The following is a 19,248-nucleotide window of genomic DNA, read 5'->3' on the forward strand; positions in this document are numbered from 1 at the left end:
CGTGGAAGGTGGGGAGGGAGAGGATTATCGGGACGGAAAAGGTGTTGGGAGGATTCGGGGAGGGGGGGAGGTGGGTGTGGAGGGGTGGATATCAGGGAGGTCAGGGAAGGGGTTTGCGTGTGGAGTCGATAGAAGGAAGCAGAAGGCTTATTTTCTAGCAGCCATCCCTGCACAAGACCCACCTTCATCTAAAACTGATTGTGGCTGTGATAAAAGTCCCTGCCAGCACTTGCAGAGCAGAGCACAAGGGGAGGTTCACATTTTCTGGCAGCCAGTTAACTGGGAGGAGATTTAAGAGGTGGGACTGTCCACCTTTTCTTCCTCTTGCTATAAAAGCAGGTGCAAGTAGCTGATGGTTGAGGGAGCAGGGGGGTTCCCAACGAGATAACAGTGAGGTTGTGGGCTAGGCCAACAACTTGCACTAAAGCCTTCAGCGGGTTCAGCTTCACTTGAGTTGAGAACTTGAGTTGAGTGGCAGTCATGAGTTTCAGGCCATTCAGTAGCCAGTCTCTAATGCTTTCCTCGGGGAGTGTGAGGAAACCATTTCTATCTGGTGGTGGTGCTTCCTACGGTGGTTTCACGAGCACGAGCTCGATGGGGATGAGGGGAAGAAGTATGGGGATGGGGAAGGGGTTGGGGCTCTCATCTGGGTTTGCTGGAGGCTTCAGTGCAAGTGGGATTTCTGGAGGAACAAGCTCTTCCTCGGTTGGGATAGGCGGAGGTCTTTCTGGCAATGAGAAGGAGGCCATGATTGACCAGAATAGAAGGCTGGAACTTTATCTAGAGAAGGTAAAGATCCTGGAAAAATCTAACACAGATATGGAACTCAAGTTGAAAGAATTCCAAGTCGGCACAGCCTTAGCCACAGTCGATTATGCTTCTTATGACGAAATAATCAAGCCCCTTAGAGAGCAGGTAAGAGGTAGGTTTTTTGTAAGAAACTCATTATTTGTGTGTTATTTCCTTCTGGTGATGCTTAACCCTTTGTTGCTTTTTGTTTCCAGTGGGAGCAACGCATTCTAGCTCTAATTTAGTTTCCTTGCAAATGGTCTTTAGAATTCTCAGCTGATGGTTTTAATGTATAGTTTTAAAAAATATTAATAATGGTCGAAAATTTATGTAAGTGGTTTAGAACTATAATGGTGCAGAAGGGGCTTGTGTGCTCTTATATCAGGAGGAAGTGGAATTTATATGCCCAGACCTCAGATTTCAGATTTATTGTCTGAGTACATCCACAACATCTCATCCAACCCTAAGATTCCTTTTTTCCCCAGCGGGCGCGGCAGAATTACCACTAATGGGTCATGCAAAGAAATAGGCTGTACCCAGCACAAACACATAAGCCAACAAAGAACTGTGACCAGTTAATGAAGGTGAACAAACTGTGCAATACAGTGAAAATCAATCAAGTGCACAAGTAAGAGTTCTGAGATAAGCCTCTGATTGAGTTTGTCGTGGAGGAGTCTGATGGTGGAGGGGGAGCCGCTGTTCCCGAACCTGGTGAGTTTTTGTAACCTCTTTCCTGATGGCAGCAGCCAGAACAGAGCGTGCGCTGGGTGGTGAGGGTGCTTGGTGATCGCTGCTGCAGCGTCGTCTGTGGATGTACTCAATAGTGGGGAGGGTTTTGCTGTGATGTCCTGGGTTGTGTCCACTCCCTTTTGCAGGGCTTTTTGCTCTGATGTTCCCCAGACCAGAGCATGATGCAGCCGGTCAGCACACTTTCCGCCACACCTCTGTAGAAATTTGCCAGGGCTTCTGTTGTCATACCAAATCTCTGCAAACTCCTGAGGAAGTAGAGGCGCTGATGTGCTTTCTTCATGATGTGTTGAGTCCAGGAAAGATCCTGGAGAACTTAAATTTGCACACCCTCTCCATCTCTGATCCCCCAATAATAATTGAATTGTATAACTTCTGGCTTTCCTTTCCCGAAGTCAACAATCACCTCCTTAGTTTTGGTGACATTGAGTGCGAGGTTGTTGTTGATGCACCATTCAGCCAAGTTTTCATTCATTATCCTGTATGCTGATTCATCCCCTTCCTTTAAACCATGACCAATTATAGATGGTGTTATTGTTGTACCGAGCTACACAGTTGTAGTGTAAAGTGAGCAGAGCAGGTACTGATGGAGATTGTGGAGGAGAAATTCTTACCAATCTTCATTGATTGTGGTCTGGAAGAGAAGAAATCCATGATCCAATTAGCTGTGGGGTGTTAACTCCCAGGTCTTGGAGTTTGCTGATCAGTTTTGAGGGATTGATGGTGTTAAATGCTGAACTGTAGTTGATGAAGAGCATCCTGATGTATCTATACATCCTTGCTGTCCAGGTGCCCCAGAGCTTTGTGTAGATGTTTCTACAATAGTACCTCAGCACGGGATAGTAGCTGAGATTCTGCCTCACTTGAAAGTGCTCACAATCTGGCAAATAAGCTTCAAGCCTTAATCTACAAGCTCTTGCACTTGGACATGTTTGTTTATAAGGAATATAAATTATAAAAATTTCTACTTACCACAGAGGATTAACTGAGCACTTTCTAAGCAGATCAGACCAAGAAGCAAAGTGGATGGCAAAATTCAGGAGAAAGGTTTTTTTAACCTAAAAATCTGTGTGACCACACTGCACCACACCGCACTGCACCACACCACACCACACTGTACTGCACCACACCACTCCTCACCACACCACACCACACCGCACTGCACCGCACCACACCACACCGCACCGCACCGCACCACACCACACCACACCGCACCACACCACACCGCACTGCGCCACACCGCACCGCATCACACCACACCACATCACACCGCACTGCACCACACCACACCACAATGCTTTGCACCTCACCGCTCCACACCACACTGCACCACACCACACTGCCCCACACCACACCGCACCACACCACACCACACCACACTGCACTGCATTGCACCATACCACACCCCACCACACCGCACTTCGCTGCACAGCACCACACCACACCGCACTGCACTGCACCACACCACACCACATGACACTGCACTGCTCCGCATCACACCACACCACACCACACCACACCACACCACAATGGACAACACCACACCGCACTGCAGCACACCACACTCCAACCTTACAGTCAAGCATAGAGACTCATGGAGGGGGATCAGTACTGAAGAATTAACTCATGGTGCTTCTGCCTTCAGATTTTGCAGCTTCACCTTGGAAATGCTCGCCTGGCTCTGGACCTTGACAATTCATCGTTGGCCGCAAAAGATTTCCAAGCTAAGTATGTGACCTGTTCCTTGCCTTGGGCAGTGATACATCCTCTTTCTAAAGTACAAATCTTTCCCAAAAAAAAGTAAATGTGGTTCAAGGTGCCTTTTATTGTCACATAATAATTAATACATTTAAAACATGATCTATTATCAACTTCTGCCGGCCATAAGAGTCACCATGAGCACTGCCCAGACCCACTAACAGCAGGAGATCAAGAAGCAAAAGGGAGTCCCTTCAGGGACTCTGAGTGTCCGTGGATCCACCTCCAGTGCTCCCACAGCCTCTGCACCCTCACAAGCTCCGGTTCACATCATCGGCAGCCCAAGATCCAGATCCAAACTTCTGATACATCCGGAAGCCCTTCAGGAGCCCCTCTTGCCCTCAGTCCCAGCTCCAACACATGGTTTACAGGGTCAGTGCTGCGCCCCTCCCCACGCATTCGCAGCCATCGCTCACCGTGAAAGCTGCCCCCACCCTAGCGTGCATAAAGCATCACTGGCATTCAGGTTGACACATGCCAGCAATTCCGCCCACGCCCACTGCCGCGCTTCAAGCCGCACTAGCGCACACTAGTGACCCTCCACGTAATTAAAGCAGCACTTTCAGCTGCTACGTCAGAGGGACAGATGGAGGAGGTTTGCGTCCGTGTGGTGGGTAGGTAGGCCACCAGCACCCCTCCACCCCCACCCACCACTGAGTGTGTGCGACTGTCAGACTGTGCGCCCCCCCAGGTTACTCTAACGCCCCCTCTAACACTCACTCTGGTGCCGGCACTGAGCGATCCAAGCCCTGTGTGGGTCCTTTGCCAACAAGCCTGTGTAAGTATGGCTGTTGATAACCGAGGCATAATGCGTTCCTAGTTCTTATTCAGTGTGGGCAAAGGCACCTTCTGATAACGATTATGCAGATTAAAGCATGCATACTTAATTTGCTGTTTAATATTGTACTGACAATAACCACACCAGCAGTGCAAGTATAAGACAGCTTTATTACACTAATATGTACACTAAGGGATCTTGTCTCTCTGCAAGACGAACCTGGAAGACGAGACTGTAACTCTGGACTGCTTTATATACAAGGTCACCTCGCTGACCCCTGGTGACCTAGTGGTGTAATTACATCTCACCACAAATGTGTGTCTGTAATGCTGCCTCTTGTAAAATAATGATGCAGCCTTCTGTTTGAACTGAATGGACTGACACACTGCAGTTACCATCTAGATGATGGGTAGAATAGCAGGTCAGGCAGTGTCTATGGGAAGAGGAAAGGTGATAATATTTCAGGTCTGAGATCTTGCTTAGAACTAGGAATAGGATGAAGAGTAAAATGGGAAAGTCTGCAGACGCCGTGACTAAAGTAAAGATAGGATGCTGGAGAAACCCAGCAGGTCAGTGTCCTTAGCAAAGATCCATAACTAATGTAGCCCTTCATCAATGTAGGCAGGCACCCGAATGAAATGGTGGTGGGAGGGGGGGGGAGAGGGGGTGTGTTCAGGGGAGGAGAGCAGACCCACAGGCAGGAGGTAATAGGTGGATAAGGGAGGAAGGGTACACTGGCAAACAGGGGGAGGGGAGGATATGGTTCTGTGAATGGAGAGGGAAGGGGATGGAGAGCTGGAGGGAATGGGGAAGAGAGGGAGTTCGGGGAGTAGGCTAGCAGGTACCGGAGAGGTTGGTTAATGTACCAATGGAGTGAGAGGCAAAGAACGCTGTTTCATCGGGTTGTGCTTGTGCAACCAGATGGCAATAAACTTGACTGAGGGGAGAAATTTAAAAGAATAAGAGTGGGGGCAGGTTTTTCACCAAGAGGGTAGAGGTTATATGGAATAAGGATATAGTAGAATCAGAAAAAATTCTATCCAGACACAAAGTCTCCAGACACTGTGATTGAAGTTAAAACACAACGCTGGGGAAATTCAGCAGGTCAAACAGTGCACTCCAAATAGCAAAGATAAAGATGCAGAAGCAAGGTTTCGGGTATAAAGCAAAGATAAATGTCACTGCAAAACTGTTCATTCAAAGAGCAACACCTAATATTCCGTCTGGGTACTCTCCAACCGGGATGGCATTCTCCAGTTTCTGCTAGCCCACTCCTCATTCTCCCTCATCCCTCTGTCTCCTTTCCTCCAGCTCTCCACCCCGCACAGACCGGAAGGATCAAATGGCCCGTTTTTCTGTGCTGTGATGTTCTATGGTTCTATGACCGCACTCCAAAACAGTGATAAATAATGGTGGGGTTGACACTGCCATAAAATAGTTATCATGTGCTTCACGATTAGCGGAGCAGGGCAGAAGAGTAAGCAGAACACGGTGGCACGGTTAGCGTAACAGTTAGTTCAACGCTGGTACAGCGGCCGCGACCGGGGTTCGGATCCGCTGCTGTATGGAATTTGGGACGTTCAACCCGTGTCTGCGTGGGTTTCCTCCGGAGGCTCCGGTTTCCTTCCAGCCTTTGAAAAGAAAACATACCAGGGGTTGTAGGTCAATTGGGTGTATTTGGTGGGCCAGAAGGGGTTGTTACTGTTAAATTTAAATTTAATTTAAAAAAAAATAAAATAAATGGATGCTTTATTGACTGGAGTCTCAACTGATACTGAACTCCAATACCCACCTCTCTTTATACAGATTTTTGTCATCCTGAGTCTTTGTTTTTACGTTGACAATTCTTGATTTCATTCATCTTCACATTAGATATGAAAATGAGTTTTGTACCCGACAATCGGTGGAAGCTGATATCGCTGATCTCAAGGGGATGAAGGAGGAATATATCCATAATTGTAAGGAGTTGGAAGGTGACATAAATGCGGCTAAAGAAGAGTTGGTGTATCTGAGGAAGAATCACGAGGAGGTAGGTCTGCCACTCCGCTGTCTCTTTCTGCAGGGACGGACGTGCAGGCAAAATTCTGAAACTTCCATTCGATGCAAGTTAGTGTAGCGGACGATTGCAGCGAACTGGGTACGGATCTGGCACTGTCTGTAAATTGGGAAGCACCTTCTTCCTGTAATCTACGTGCATTGCCTTCGGGTACGCCCATTTCCTCCCACCTTTCAAAACGTACGGGGTTTGTAGGTTAATTGGGCTATTTGGACAGAACGAGCTTGTAGGCCGCTTAAAATGTCTAAATGCATTTATTGGCAAAACTTTTTTAAAATTATTTTATTGAAGAATAAGAGTTTGAGGACAGTTTATATAATCTGTCCTAATTGTTCTTGAAAATCTTGTCCACTTCAAATTATCATCAATTTGTTATCTGGAGATTGTTTGGTTTAATCCCAAGTTCAGAAGCCGAACTCATGTTTTTAATCAATTCAACTGCAGGTGGGGGGTTGGTGGGGGTGCGGGTTGTTGGGGGTGGGCAGAGCCTCAAGATTCAGGGGAGTAGATGTAGGATGGAGATGAGGAGGAATGCCTTTTCCCAGAGGGTGGTGAATCTGTGGAATTCACTTCCCATTGAAGCAGTGGAGGCGACCTCAGTAAATGTATTTAAGATAAGGTTGGATAGATATTTACATAGTAGGAAAATTAAGGGATATGGGGCAGGTAGGTGGAGATGAGCCAATCAGCCATGATCTCATTGAATAGTGGAGCAGACTCGACTGGACTAACCCATTCCCTGAGTGTAGAGCGCGTTGAAAGAACCAAAGGCTTGTTGATCCAAACCAAGGCTTTTATTAACTAGAAGACTGGAGCATATCACATGTAGATCAACCAGTCCAGAATGACCTGGTCTGGCTAGGAGCAACCCTTTAAGACCTGCCAGTAGACGTGGCTATGCTCTCAGCCAATCACAATCATCCTACACTACAATCTTTACATATACACATTGGTGATAGAATCTGTACTATCACACCAAGCAGTCTGGATTTTCGGACCTACTTTATAGCTAGACATAGGGATTTACAGAGATTAAAGAAGACAGTATCATGCAGGTTTCAGTTTAATTTGGGTATCGTGTCTGGAGCAGAATTTGTAGGCCAAAGGACGTGTTCCTCTGCAGTTCTCTTCTATGTTCTGTCAGTGACCTGAAGGTGTCGATGGATCTGAGTAGAGGGTGATAAAGGCTTATTAATGTTTGCTCTGTTCTTTTTTTTTGCAGGAACTGGTTCAGTTGAGGCAGCAGGTGACTGGGACCGTCACAGTGTCTGTGGAATCCGCTTCAAATTTCGACCTAACTAAGGAGCTGGCAGAACTGCGAGAGAACTATGTAAACATATGCAAGAAGAATCAAGATGATATGAACACCTGGTACACATCTCAGGTGAGCTCGAACTTTTAATAATTCTGTTCACCCCGAGATCTGAATGATTGGCATGTGCCAGCCAACCAGAAGATTAAAGTAAACTGCAAATATAATTAATGTTATTAAAGGAACCACATATACTCATGGAATCATCAGATTTTTTGGACCACATTTTAGAGGGAGGGGTATGGAGTTTTATAGGAGTAAAACTTTTAAGCTTGTGATGTACTTGGATTGTTCAAGGTATCGGGAAGTCGGATAGCAGGTGGCGAATCTGCAGCGGGGCGTCAGATGGGTGGGCAGTCGGGGCGCGGATCCGCGGTTAGGAGTTCAGATGGGCAGGCAGTCAGGGGGCTGGTGGAGAGGGGAGGGAGTTGACTTTTATGTGGATTATACAATTTTTGGGCCAAAGTGGGGAGGGGGCCTGACTATTACGCGGTATTGACAATTTGTCAATTCGTACAATGCGGTGTGAAACTCCTGGGGACAAATATTTCATTGCAATATCTTGGAGGTTTGATTAAATCAAATCATTGCCATTGCCAACTGAGGGAGATCATTCAAGGTCTTGCCAAAGGGAAAGAGAAATGATTTGGTTAATCACCGGTTCTTCAAAAACAAACCGAAAAAAGAATAACATGATTGTTAACGTCCTGCAGTGGAGCGCAGACTTCTTAACAGGAATGCTGAAATTCCTGAGACCTTGCTTCAACTTGCCACATAAATCAAAGGTCTGGCAGGTAGATTCGGAGTTGATAGGAAAACATGAGGTAAAGTCCTCGCCAGTGGGAACATTGATATAAAACATTACAGTACAGGCCCTTTAGCCCTCAATGTTGTGCTGACCTACATATTCCTATCAAAACAAAATGCTAAACCCTTCCTACCTCATAACCCTCTATTTTTCTTTCACTCACGTCTTATAAATGCCCCTAATGTTTCATCCTCCATCACCCTCCACGGCAAGGCATTCCAGGCATTGACAACTCTCCGTGTAAAAAGAACTTATCCCTAATGTCTCCCCTAAACTTTCCTCCCTTCACTCTGGTGTTTGCTGCACCCACCCTTGAAAAAGGCTCTACTTTATTTAAGCGTCTCAGAATCTTGTCGACCTTTATTAAGTGATTTCTCATCCTTCTTCACTCCAAAGAGAAAAGTTCTAGCTCAGCTAACCTTTCCTTTAAGAATCCAGCACACATTTAGTTGGCTTGCAAAACTTTCTGCTGCTTCCAAGTGCTGCCAAGCTGATATATAGCAAAAAGTAAGGGTGATTTGGATTTATATCGAATCTAAACAAAGGACACTGGGCTTCCCCAGCATTTTATGTTTTTACTTCAACCACGGTGTCTACAGAATATTGTGATTTGCTCAGTGGAAGTAATTAAACAAAAGGCCTTCAAGATGCTGATATTTCAACAATTTTGGAAGTATGGTTAAAAATCATCCATTATTCAGAATTCGACCAATTGGCAGCCTCAAACAACCAGCAAATAAAAATTGTGGAAAACAAAGAGGTAAAAATGACAAAGGTTTAATATTTGCACCCCCCTCCCCCACCGGCGGTCAGTTTGCCAATCCACGCAGCACGCAGTCTCAAGAAACCGGAAAATTCACTTCTCCTGCATCTATCAATCCCTATACGCGCTGGACACCAGGAGTTTTACTGTATAGCAGAAAATAAGGGTGAAATTTGGACTTCATTGAATCAAAATCGGGTGGTTTTATGACTTCATAAAACAAAATTGAGAAATGCCTTCTTAAAACTCCACATTACCTAGTTAAACATCTATGCTGTATGCTAATCACGTTGAATGGAAGTACCTAAACATGTACAGAATTTTCAGTCGTCCCATTTTTAACTGGTGTTTACCAAAGGTCTGGATTTGTAAGGGCTTTGTCACTTCAGTGCAACTTTCCCTTTCATTCAAGGTTGAAGCACAAGCGGTTCAGACCATTCAGGTCAACAAGGCTACAGAGGATGCAAAGGTGGAGCTTTCAGAACTACGCCATAGATACCAAGCTCTCGACACCGAGTACAATTCCCTGTTGAGTGCGGTAAGTACAACAGAAATCTTATTCCGTTTGTCTGAAGATACACTCCCTTTGTTTAAAAAATATTTTTATTGAGTTTAACATCTAAATCCTACATCGGTCTAATATAACAATCAACAGGTAAAGGGTTCCATTATTGTCACATAATACTATATTTAGAATGTAACACACACGAAATTCTTTAACTTTGTCTACTGTAAGGAAGACAGCGAGTCGCCACTTTGTCCAGCGCCCCTCACAGAAATGCGGCCCCAGCGAGGGATGAACTTGTGATCCCTGGTTTACAAGACCACTGAGCTATCAGAGCCTCATCATGTATATATCACAAATTAAATATAAGTGTAAATCAAAAACCTATCCATATTTGTTTATTCGACAATATTTGTTAAAAATATTAAATTCTATCAATATGGTAATTAATTGTCTATCTCTTTTTCATAAGATATTCCAAAATAGTTCTGGATAGAAAATAAATAAGGCTAAATTAAACAATCCCTTGATCGAAACAAAGGATCTGTCTTATTTAATTATATGATCTATGTCAGTGGTTCTCAACCTTTTTCCTTCCACTCACATATCACTTTAAGTATTCCCTCTGCCTTAAGTGCTTTGTGGTTAGTAAGAGATTACACAAGATGGTATGTGGATGGAAAGAAAAAGTCTGAAAACCACTGTTATTAATCGTACCTCATTGACTCGTTTTGTGGTACAATTTCAGAACTCCAAAGGAAATGGGCCAATGACCATTTTTCTCAAGCAAAATATTTCAGTAACAATTGGGTCAAGAGCTGTGGTTCTCAACCTTCCCTTCCCACTCACCTCCCACCTTAAGCTATCTCTTACTAATCACAGGGCACCGATGGCATAGGGATTACTTAAAGTGGGAGGTGAGTGGGAAGAAAAAGATTGAGAACCATTGGATTGATCTTAAAAAAAAGATGAAAAGAAAACCTAAAACTAAATCTAATCGAACCCCTCCCTCTGATCAAATTGTGAAGATATGGATCAAATAGTGACCTTCAGACACTAGACAGAGAATCTCTGGAACATCCAGATTTCTTAAATTGTCCAATTATGATAGTAATCTATGAATGGGCCCCACATCTTCTCAAATGAAAATTTCTATCTTCAATATTCTATGTAATTTTATCCAAACTTAAATAGGATATAACATCCTGTAACGACTGGGTATGTGTAGGTGAAGAGTCATCTTTCCATTTCACTAAAATTGCTCAACTGGCTATCAACATGATAAAAGCTAACTGTTATTTCTCCTGTTATTTCTCTGTATCTCCGCAAACCCTCCTTTGATTGTTTTGGCAAGCGCCTACTCTAATGGGTAATCTCCCTAACAGCACATTTTTAGGATGTGGGGAGGAGACCAGGTCACCCAGCAGAAGACCATATGGGAGGGGGGGGAGGGGTAGTGTAGAGCACCAGAGATCGACACTAGCCCTGAAGCTAAAGGACAGCAGTTGCCTTTATGGCCTCAGGAGCCAATTAGAACAATGAATTCCTGACCAGCAGGTTTTAAAATTCTCAACTTTATTCTCATTTCTCTGTGTTATAGACTGCATCTGAAATTTGATTTGAAGAGGGGGCTGAATTTTGTAAGCAGGAGATGTTGTCTGTATTTGGAAAATAAAGCACACAATATAAGCAGCACATACATAACATATAACAATTACAGTACGGAAACAGGCCATCTCGGCCCCTCTAGTCCACACCAATTTAAGTGAACTCCACTAGTCCTACCGACCTGCTCCCTGTCCATAACCCTCCAATCCCCTCCCATCCATGCACTCATCCAATCTTCTCTTAAATTACAAAATTGATCTTGCTGCAAACACTTCTTCTGGAAGGTCATTCCACTCGGCCACCACTCTCTGAGTGAAGAACCTTTCACTCATGTTACTTCCTAACTTTTGCCCCCTAACCCTTAACTTATGACCCCTCATTCCAATCTCACCTACCCTCAAGGGGAAGAGCCTATTCACATCTACTCTGTCTATCCCCCTTATAATTTTAAATCCCCCCATCAACCTTCTACGCTCCAATGAATGAAGACCCAGTCTACTCAATCTTTCTCCGTATTCTAGATCCTGCAATCCAGGCAACATTTTAATAAATCTTCTCTGCATCCTCTCTACCTTATTGATATCCTTCCTATAATGTGGGGACCAGAACTGCACACAATATTCTAAATTTGGCCTCACCAATGCCTTGAACAGTCTCAACATCACCTCTTAGCTCCTATATTCTATGCTTTGACTTATGAAGGCCAGCATACCAAAAGCCTTCTTCATCACCCTATCTACATTACAGCGCCAGTGACCCGGGTTCAAACCTCTCTGTTAGGAGTTTGCATGTTCTCCCCGAGTCTGCAAGGGTTTCTTCAGGCTACTCCAGTTTATTCCCGCCCTTAAAAATGTATGGGGATGGTAGGTTAATTGGGTGCATTTGGGCACCATGGGCTTGTGGACTTGAATGGCCTGTTATGTTAAAATTTTGTAAAAAAAAATTAAAAATAAGGACAAGCTTCAGAAAGTGAGTTAAAAAAAATGGACTACAACAATCTCCAGATTATATTTTGCTATTCTGGAGAAGGGATGAGTCTATTATATACCATATATCTCGGCATATGTCAAGATTTAGATAAGTTGGATCCTCATTTTCAGCCTAATTTTCATAGTTTTATCATATGTCAGGCATATAAGTTGACCCCCTCCCCAATAAAATCGAAATGACTGAGTTGTAGGGCGTTACCTGAGATTGTTATCGTGGAACGTCCAGCCACGTGACGGAAGTATAAGGAGAGTCTTAAGTTAAAAGTGATAACATACAGGTAGCACGAAAATGTTCTGTAGATTAGCATTCTTTATTGGTGTTTCAAGTGTCAACCTATGCACCGAATCTGCCTAGGGCAGGTTTTTGAGCTGAATTTAAAGTATAAGTCAACCAACCATTTTTGCGTGCTTTTTCTCACATTATACACCAAAATATATGGCACGTATCTGCATGGGCCCTTTCATTCACACTCACTCTTATGAAGTCCCATTCCAACTTATGAAAAGCTGCCACTCTACTTTAAGGACTTGTCCTTACTCCAACTCCATGAACTGGACAAGGGAAAAGCAACATAGAGCTTTAATCCCAATGTTATCTCACCATTGGGTAGAATGTAATTGGTGATCTAGATCCTTGGCTTTGGCTATGGCTCCCTGAGGGTGCTGCTCAAGGTTTATGGTGAAGCAGTCAAGTTTAGATGGCTGTCCTGTACTTCTCTCCTCATGACTACATCAAAAAATATTGGGAGTTCGCTTCACCGAGCACCTTCACTCTGTCGAAGCCAGTGACAGAGACCTCCCAGTACCCAACCATTTCAGTTCTGTGCCACACTCCCACTCTTACATGTCCTTATGTACTGTCCCACCGAGACCACCCACAGGTGCACTGTGGAGAGCATTCTGGCTGGTTGCATCACTGCCTGGTACGGAGGCACCAACTCTCAGGCCAAGAATAAATTCCAGAGGGTTGTTAACTCAGTCCGCAACATCACAGGCAACAGACCACTCCATCGAGGACATCTGCATGAGGCGGTGTCTTAAAAAGCAGCCTCTAACCTCAAAGAGCCCCCTCCCCCACCACCCAGGCCGTGCCCTCTTCACTCTGCTACCATAGGGATAAAGGTATAGGAGCCTAAAGATGAGCACTCAGCGGCACAGGGACAGCTTCTTCCCCGCTGCCATCAGATTCCTGAATGATCAATGAACCAAAGACACGGCCTCACTTTTTGTGCACTATTATTTTTATAGTAATGTTGTAAGATGGTTCTCATCTGAACGTTTACATTAAGACGCTGCTGCAAACCATCGAATTTCATGACTTGTTCATGACCACAAATTCTAATTCAGATTCCGATTTTCCGTCTGCGCACTCTCCCGCCAGGTGGCATTAAAATCGACTTTTCTGGTTTCTGCTAACCTGTTCTCCTCTTCCCCCTCCCCCTTCTCCTCCCCTTTCCAGTTCTCCACCCTCCCTTCACCTAGCCATCCCTCCTCCCCTTGATCACTGCTGTCCCCTCCCTCCCTCCTCCACCTATCACCTCCTGCATTTGCAACCACACTCCCCACCCACCAGTCTTTTGTTCAGACACCTGGTGACATTTTTCCATACCTTCAAGCCCAAAATGTCGGTTCTGTATTTTAACCTTTGCTCTATAAAGGACACTGTTTGACCTGCTGTGTTTCTCCAGCTTTATGTTTTTACTTCAATGACGAAGTCTGCAAATTTTCGTGTTTTACCTCTAAAAAAATATTTATGTTACGTGAGGTGAAAAAAAAGGCTTTTCATTAAATGCGCTGTAGCCCCAATGGGGAGCGGTTGGCAGTAGGGCACCCATTGTGAATGGCTGCTGTCGATGTCCATGACATATTGAATAGTCATGAGTGAAGAACTGAGGCAAATGAGTTTCAATTCAAATTTAGAAATAATGTACGGTAACAGGCCCTTTCGGCCTTGAACCCGTGCCGCCCAATTATGCCCAATTGACCTATGTTTTGAAGGGTGGGAGGGAACCGGAGCAAACGGAGGAAACCCACACAGACATGGGAAGAGTAAAACCATCTCCTCACTTGGGGGGGGTGGAATTTGAACCCTCGTCACTGGCATTGCAACAGCATTGCGCTATCAGCGACGTTAACCCTACTGCCCACCGTCAATTTCTGCCCTATATCATAATAAAATTCTCTTGACAATAATCAATTGAACAGAAATCTTTACTTTTTTTTCTCCTGTCATCCTCCCATCATGTAGAACATGTCCTTAGAGAGAAACCTTCAAGACATCAACGATTCATTCCTCCAGCAACAGGAACAGCTGATGATGAGAATTTCCTGCCTCGAGATGGAGCTCTCCAATTTGCGAAATGATATCATCCAGAAAACAAAAGAGTACACTGCACTCCTCAACATAAAGATGCAACTGGAAAATGAAATTGCCAAATACAGAAAGCTTCTTCAAAGCTCAGAAAGCATAAGGTTTGTAGTTTATACTTTGCTTAAGGCCATTGACACCATCAAGTTTTATGATTCCTTTTATTGTTAAGTAATAATATGAAAAAAAATGCAATATATAATGATATCACCTTTTGCCTGATGTAAGGCAAACACCTGTCTCATTTTCTCTAGTTTGATATCTTTTTCTCTCTCTCTCTCTCTCTCTCTCTCTCTCTCTCTCTCTCTCTCTCTCTCTCTCTCTCTCTCTCCCTCTCTCTCTCTCTCTCCATCCATCTGGCCCATTGAGCCTGATCTGATTATAGGTTCATTTCCACCTACCTGCCTTTCCCCCATTTCCCTTAATTCCTCTACGTAAAAAATCTATCCAATCTTGTCGTAAATATATTAACTGAGGTCGCTTCAATGGGCAGTCAATTCCATAGATTCACCATCCTCTGGGAAAAGCAGTTCCTCTTCATCTCCATCCTAAATCTCCTCCCTTGGATCTTGAGGCCACGTCCCCTAGTTCTAGTTTCCCCACCAATGGAAATAACTTACCTACCTCTATCTCATCTATGCCTTTCATAATTTTATACATTTCTATAAGATCTGCTCTTATTCTTCTGAGTACAGCTCCATCTCACCTCATAGGCTAACCCCTTCTTCTCTGGAATCAACCTGGTGAAACTGTTCTGCATCAGCTCCAAAGCCAGTACATCCTTCCTCAAGTAAGGAGACCAGAACTCCATGCAGTCCTCCAGTGCGACCTCACCATTATCCTGTACAGTTGCAGCATAACTTCTCTGCTCCTAAACTCAATCCCCTGCAGCAATGAGGACCAACAATCCATTTGCCTTCTTGATGGCCTGCTGCACCTGCAATTCCCACTCAAGCACTCCCAAGTCCTTCTGCATGGCTACAAGCTGCAATCGGCTGCCATTGAAATTATAATCTCTTCCCCTTTTTCCCTCTGTTTCCTTTCACAGCGCCAAAATCCATTCTCACCATTCCTCTTATCTTATCCAATTAATGCCTTTTGGCTGTTGGCCTGGACTCCTCCTCCTCTCATTCTTCCACCTTTCTCTCTCTCTGTCTTTTCGCCTATACCTTGAGGGCTCCGGCCTGAAACGTTGATAATATGTCTTCACCTCCTGTTGGATGCTGTGAGACTGGCTGAGTCACTGTACAGTTTTGCTACATACCCAACATCTGCGGAATTCTATGTTTCACCCCACAAGCATCATACATTTGCCAGCTCTTCATTTAAATGATTGGGTTGCAGTCACACTAGCCATGCAGCGAGCTAAAGAACCACGCAGAGTCGAAAGTGAGTTGAACCAACCAACTTTAATAGAACCCTTGTACGTGTTTGAATCCCTTGGAACCTGATGATGCTCGTGACTCCTGGGCCCTTTATGACATCAGCCGCTAGGCTTTGGGCTTGTCCCGCACTCGGAGATCTCACAGTCAGATCTGCCGCGGACTTGCCCGCGACTCCGTGAGCCGGTTCGCCTGTTGTGTGGGCGAGCTGCCTGGCAGTTTATAATCCAGGCACCAAGATTAACACAAGTTTAAACTTCTCCTGAATAATTAGTTGCTATTTTCGATATGATACAAGCAATAAATAACCATATAAATTATGTTAACTGCAAAAGGTTGACTCAGAGTTGGAGAAAAAAGTAAAATTGTGGATCAGTGTAGTTTATTTTGCATTAATTCAGGTGATTTGCAAAAGTTGATTGAGAGGGAGGCAAGAGATTTCATGGGTTGGTTGGTGGGAAGACTTGGCACACCAAGGGATTCAGACGAGGAAGTGGGAGTACTGAAGACCCTTCCGAAGATAAATAAATATTGTTTCCTAATATTGGATGGTCAGTGTAAGCAGTTCCTTTCAGCATTCTCACTGCCCATGGGAAGAAGTATTCATTGAAATGTTTCTGGAGATAGGTAATTTCAGACATCAAGTTAGAGTGGACATCCTGGTCTGCGTTTTAGCCATTGAGTAGAATTTAGGCAAATATGGATAACCTTGTGATAGGCACTACCAGTAACCACAGCAACGAGACTGAGGGATCAGAAGGCTTTAATATACAGAAGAACCTTGCTGGCCCGGATCCAGGTATAGGAATGGAGGGAAGGGAGAGGTGGCTCGACCTTTATGGCCCAGGACCACGGGGGAGGAGTCATGGAGTATGAGTCATCAGTGGGCAGGCCAGCTCCATATTTACAGTAGTCGACAATAACTATATAAAAGGGAGGAAACATATCTCCGCACCTCGTGATTGATTTCAGTATGGTGTTCCAATTGACAAGTCTTTTAAATTTTTAATTTTTAGACATTCAGCCCACGAACCCACACCCAAATACCCTAATTAACCTACAGCCCCCTTACATTTTGAAAGGTGGGAGGAAGCGAGAGCACCTGGAGGAAACCCACGTAGGTCACGGGGAGCACGTCCGAACAGACAGCTTCCGACTTGAACCCCGGGTCGCTGGCTCTGTGGTCGCAAACCTTGTGGCCAAGGACAAGGGGGCGTAGGTTTAAATTGTCTGGCTGAAAGATACACCATAAAATGTTATCTGTGAACACAAAAACATTTTTGCATGGAGATGGCTCCAATCAGAAATACACTGCAGCAATAACGATGAAACCAAGGGAAATTCGATGGGTTCTAGAGAGAGTAATTTGCATGGCTGTGTGGAAAGGGCTTTGGGGATTAGGTTATGAGCAGACAACTTAGACTAGATGGACTAATTGAGATCCATCTATGTCCAAACGATTCTAATTAGAAGGCACAAAATGAGCACCTTGGAATATGTCATGGTCAGATTTTACTGTAGGATAAATTGAGTTTACAGCAAATTCTGATTCCTTAAAGCAACTGGACTGTATTCAGAACTCAAACTTCTTTTGCAGGAGCCTTCTCCATCCAACGATGATTCCAAACCCACCTTAAAATAATTGACTACTTCACCATGTTCACCACTTCATAATGAATTTATTTGGTTTTATTATAGCACTACATCTACAGGTGGTCAAGAGTCCTCTGGAACAACCACAACTATAAAAACGATTGGTAAGCATTCTGTTAAATATTGATATGCTCTCACAGAGAAATCATGATCTAGGCACTTGGGAAATATAGAATTCAAGGTGATGTAATTCTGTGTTTCACCAGTAGAAGCATTTGCTCTCTGATGAATGTTTCGCCTACTCTCTTAGTGTGTCAGTGATCTTCTTCATCTCCTCCTACTCAAAATTTGTTCTTGAATTTGCCCATATATACCTTTTCTTTAGACATACAGCATGGTAACAGGCCCTTCCAGCCAAGAAGCCTGTGCCGCCCAATTACCCCATTGACCTACAACCTCTGCTATGTTTTGCAAAATGGGAGAGACAGGGCACCCGGAGGGAAACCCACGCAGACCTGGGATAGAACGTAAAAATTCCTTACAGACATGGCGCATTTTGGAACAACATCTGATTCCTGATAAGATTTTTTTTTTAATTTTCTTCTCTCGCACGTTCTCCAATGTTAGGTTTCGATTATTACTTTTCCTTCTCAAGAGCTTGAGTTCAGCATTGCCCATCCATGAATGGTCCTTCATATTTTTACTGGCTTTTCTCTAGAGTTGTATTTATTATACAGTTAGAATGAAGAGCAACCCTAGAGATCTGAGCACAAAATTCTGCACTAATCCCCACAGATCAGAATTGAGGGAGCGCTACACTGTTGGAGAAGCTAGTTTTCAGATGAGATGCTGAACGGCGGACCAGTTTGCTCTCTCGCGCAGAAGTAAATGATCCCTTAAAAAGGTGGCTGGTTATATTCTTGATGCGTTGGTGAACGTTCACTCACAACCAAACTAGGCCGCTCAGTCCCAGTCATTTCAGAGAGAGTTAAGAAGCAAATTGGCTGCTTCGTTGTGCACCAACCTCGCTTCAAAAGTGCTTCCGTTTGGACCATAAATGTCACAGAAGCACAAGTTTTATTTATGGCCATTGAAAGGAAAATGTCCAATTTCAATCCTTCACAGTTCATAATAATTTATTTGTTTATTTTCCAGAAACAACAAAACGTGTCTACTAACAGCGACCAATCGCAGGTGTCGTGAAGACGGGACGCATTTGGTGGAGCATTTTGCTTCCACTTGGACAAAAGACTGTACTATTGATCTTTTTTGAAGCTTCTCCAAACTTGTGTACTCGCTGACTTGCTCTGACATGTTATTGGTTGGGATTTCCCTTCTGTTTTGTTTAGTACTGTATGCTCATTGCCAAAGCTCTCACTCTGATTGTAAAGGTAAAAAGGTAAAGGTTCCATTATTGTCACATAATACTACATTTAGAATGTAACAGACATGAAATTCTTAACCCTTTGTTTGCTGTAAAGCAGACAGAGAGTCGCCACTTTGTCCAGCACCCCTCACAGAAACCTACAGCACTTGGCATTCCCAGGCAATCTCCTCTCCAAGTATTGACGCATCCTGTGCCTGCTTAGCTTCTGACAACTGTGTGTTATGGAAATGGTTATGGGGGGGGGGGATTAAAATGAATAAAGCATTTAACAGCATTCAGTGTTGTGTGTAAATTTATTTCTTCAAAAATAGTCTGTTATTAATTCAAGATTCTTTTACTGTCATGTAACAGAACAAAAAATGTTATATCACACGAAATTTCCTTTAGTCTACTGTAAGGCAGTCA

At 44.1% G+C, this 19,248-nt stretch overlaps 1 protein-coding gene across 1 annotated transcript; it reads left to right on the top strand.

Moving 5' to 3' along the window:
* Window positions 1-340: 340 nt before the first annotated feature.
* On the top strand, window positions 341-18,961 carry LOC138758439 (keratin, type I cytoskeletal 50 kDa-like). The gene is made up of 8 exons (XM_069927350.1): window positions 341-915; window positions 3,182-3,264; window positions 5,945-6,101; window positions 7,351-7,512; window positions 9,424-9,549; window positions 14,362-14,585; window positions 17,562-17,620; window positions 18,612-18,961. The coding sequence occupies exons 1-8, from the start codon at window positions 481-483 to the stop codon at window positions 18,632-18,634; spliced, it is 1,269 nt and encodes a 422-aa protein (XP_069783451.1). The 5' UTR covers window positions 341-480; the 3' UTR covers window positions 18,635-18,961.
* Window positions 18,962-19,248: the final 287 nt, after the last annotated feature.

The sequence above is a fragment of the Narcine bancroftii genome, chromosome 3 (assembly GCF_036971445.1).
Source record: "Narcine bancroftii isolate sNarBan1 chromosome 3, sNarBan1.hap1, whole genome shotgun sequence".
NCBI lineage: Eukaryota > Metazoa > Chordata > Chondrichthyes > Torpediniformes > Narcinidae > Narcine > Narcine bancroftii.

Bases quoted from the DNA above. Each gene is read 5' to 3' on its own strand.
- LOC138758439 (XM_069927350.1), top strand. From the start codon at position 481: ATGAGTTTCAGGCCATTCAGTAGCCAGTCTCTAATGCTTTCCTCGGGG. The intron at 916-3,181 runs GTAAGAGGTAGG...TTCTGCCTTCAG, and splicing joins TCAAGCCCCTTAGAGAGCAG to ATTTTGCAGCTTCACCTTGG. The intron at 6,102-7,350 runs GTAGGTCTGCCA...TTTTTTTTGCAG, and splicing joins TGAGGAAGAATCACGAGGAG to GAACTGGTTCAGTTGAGGCA.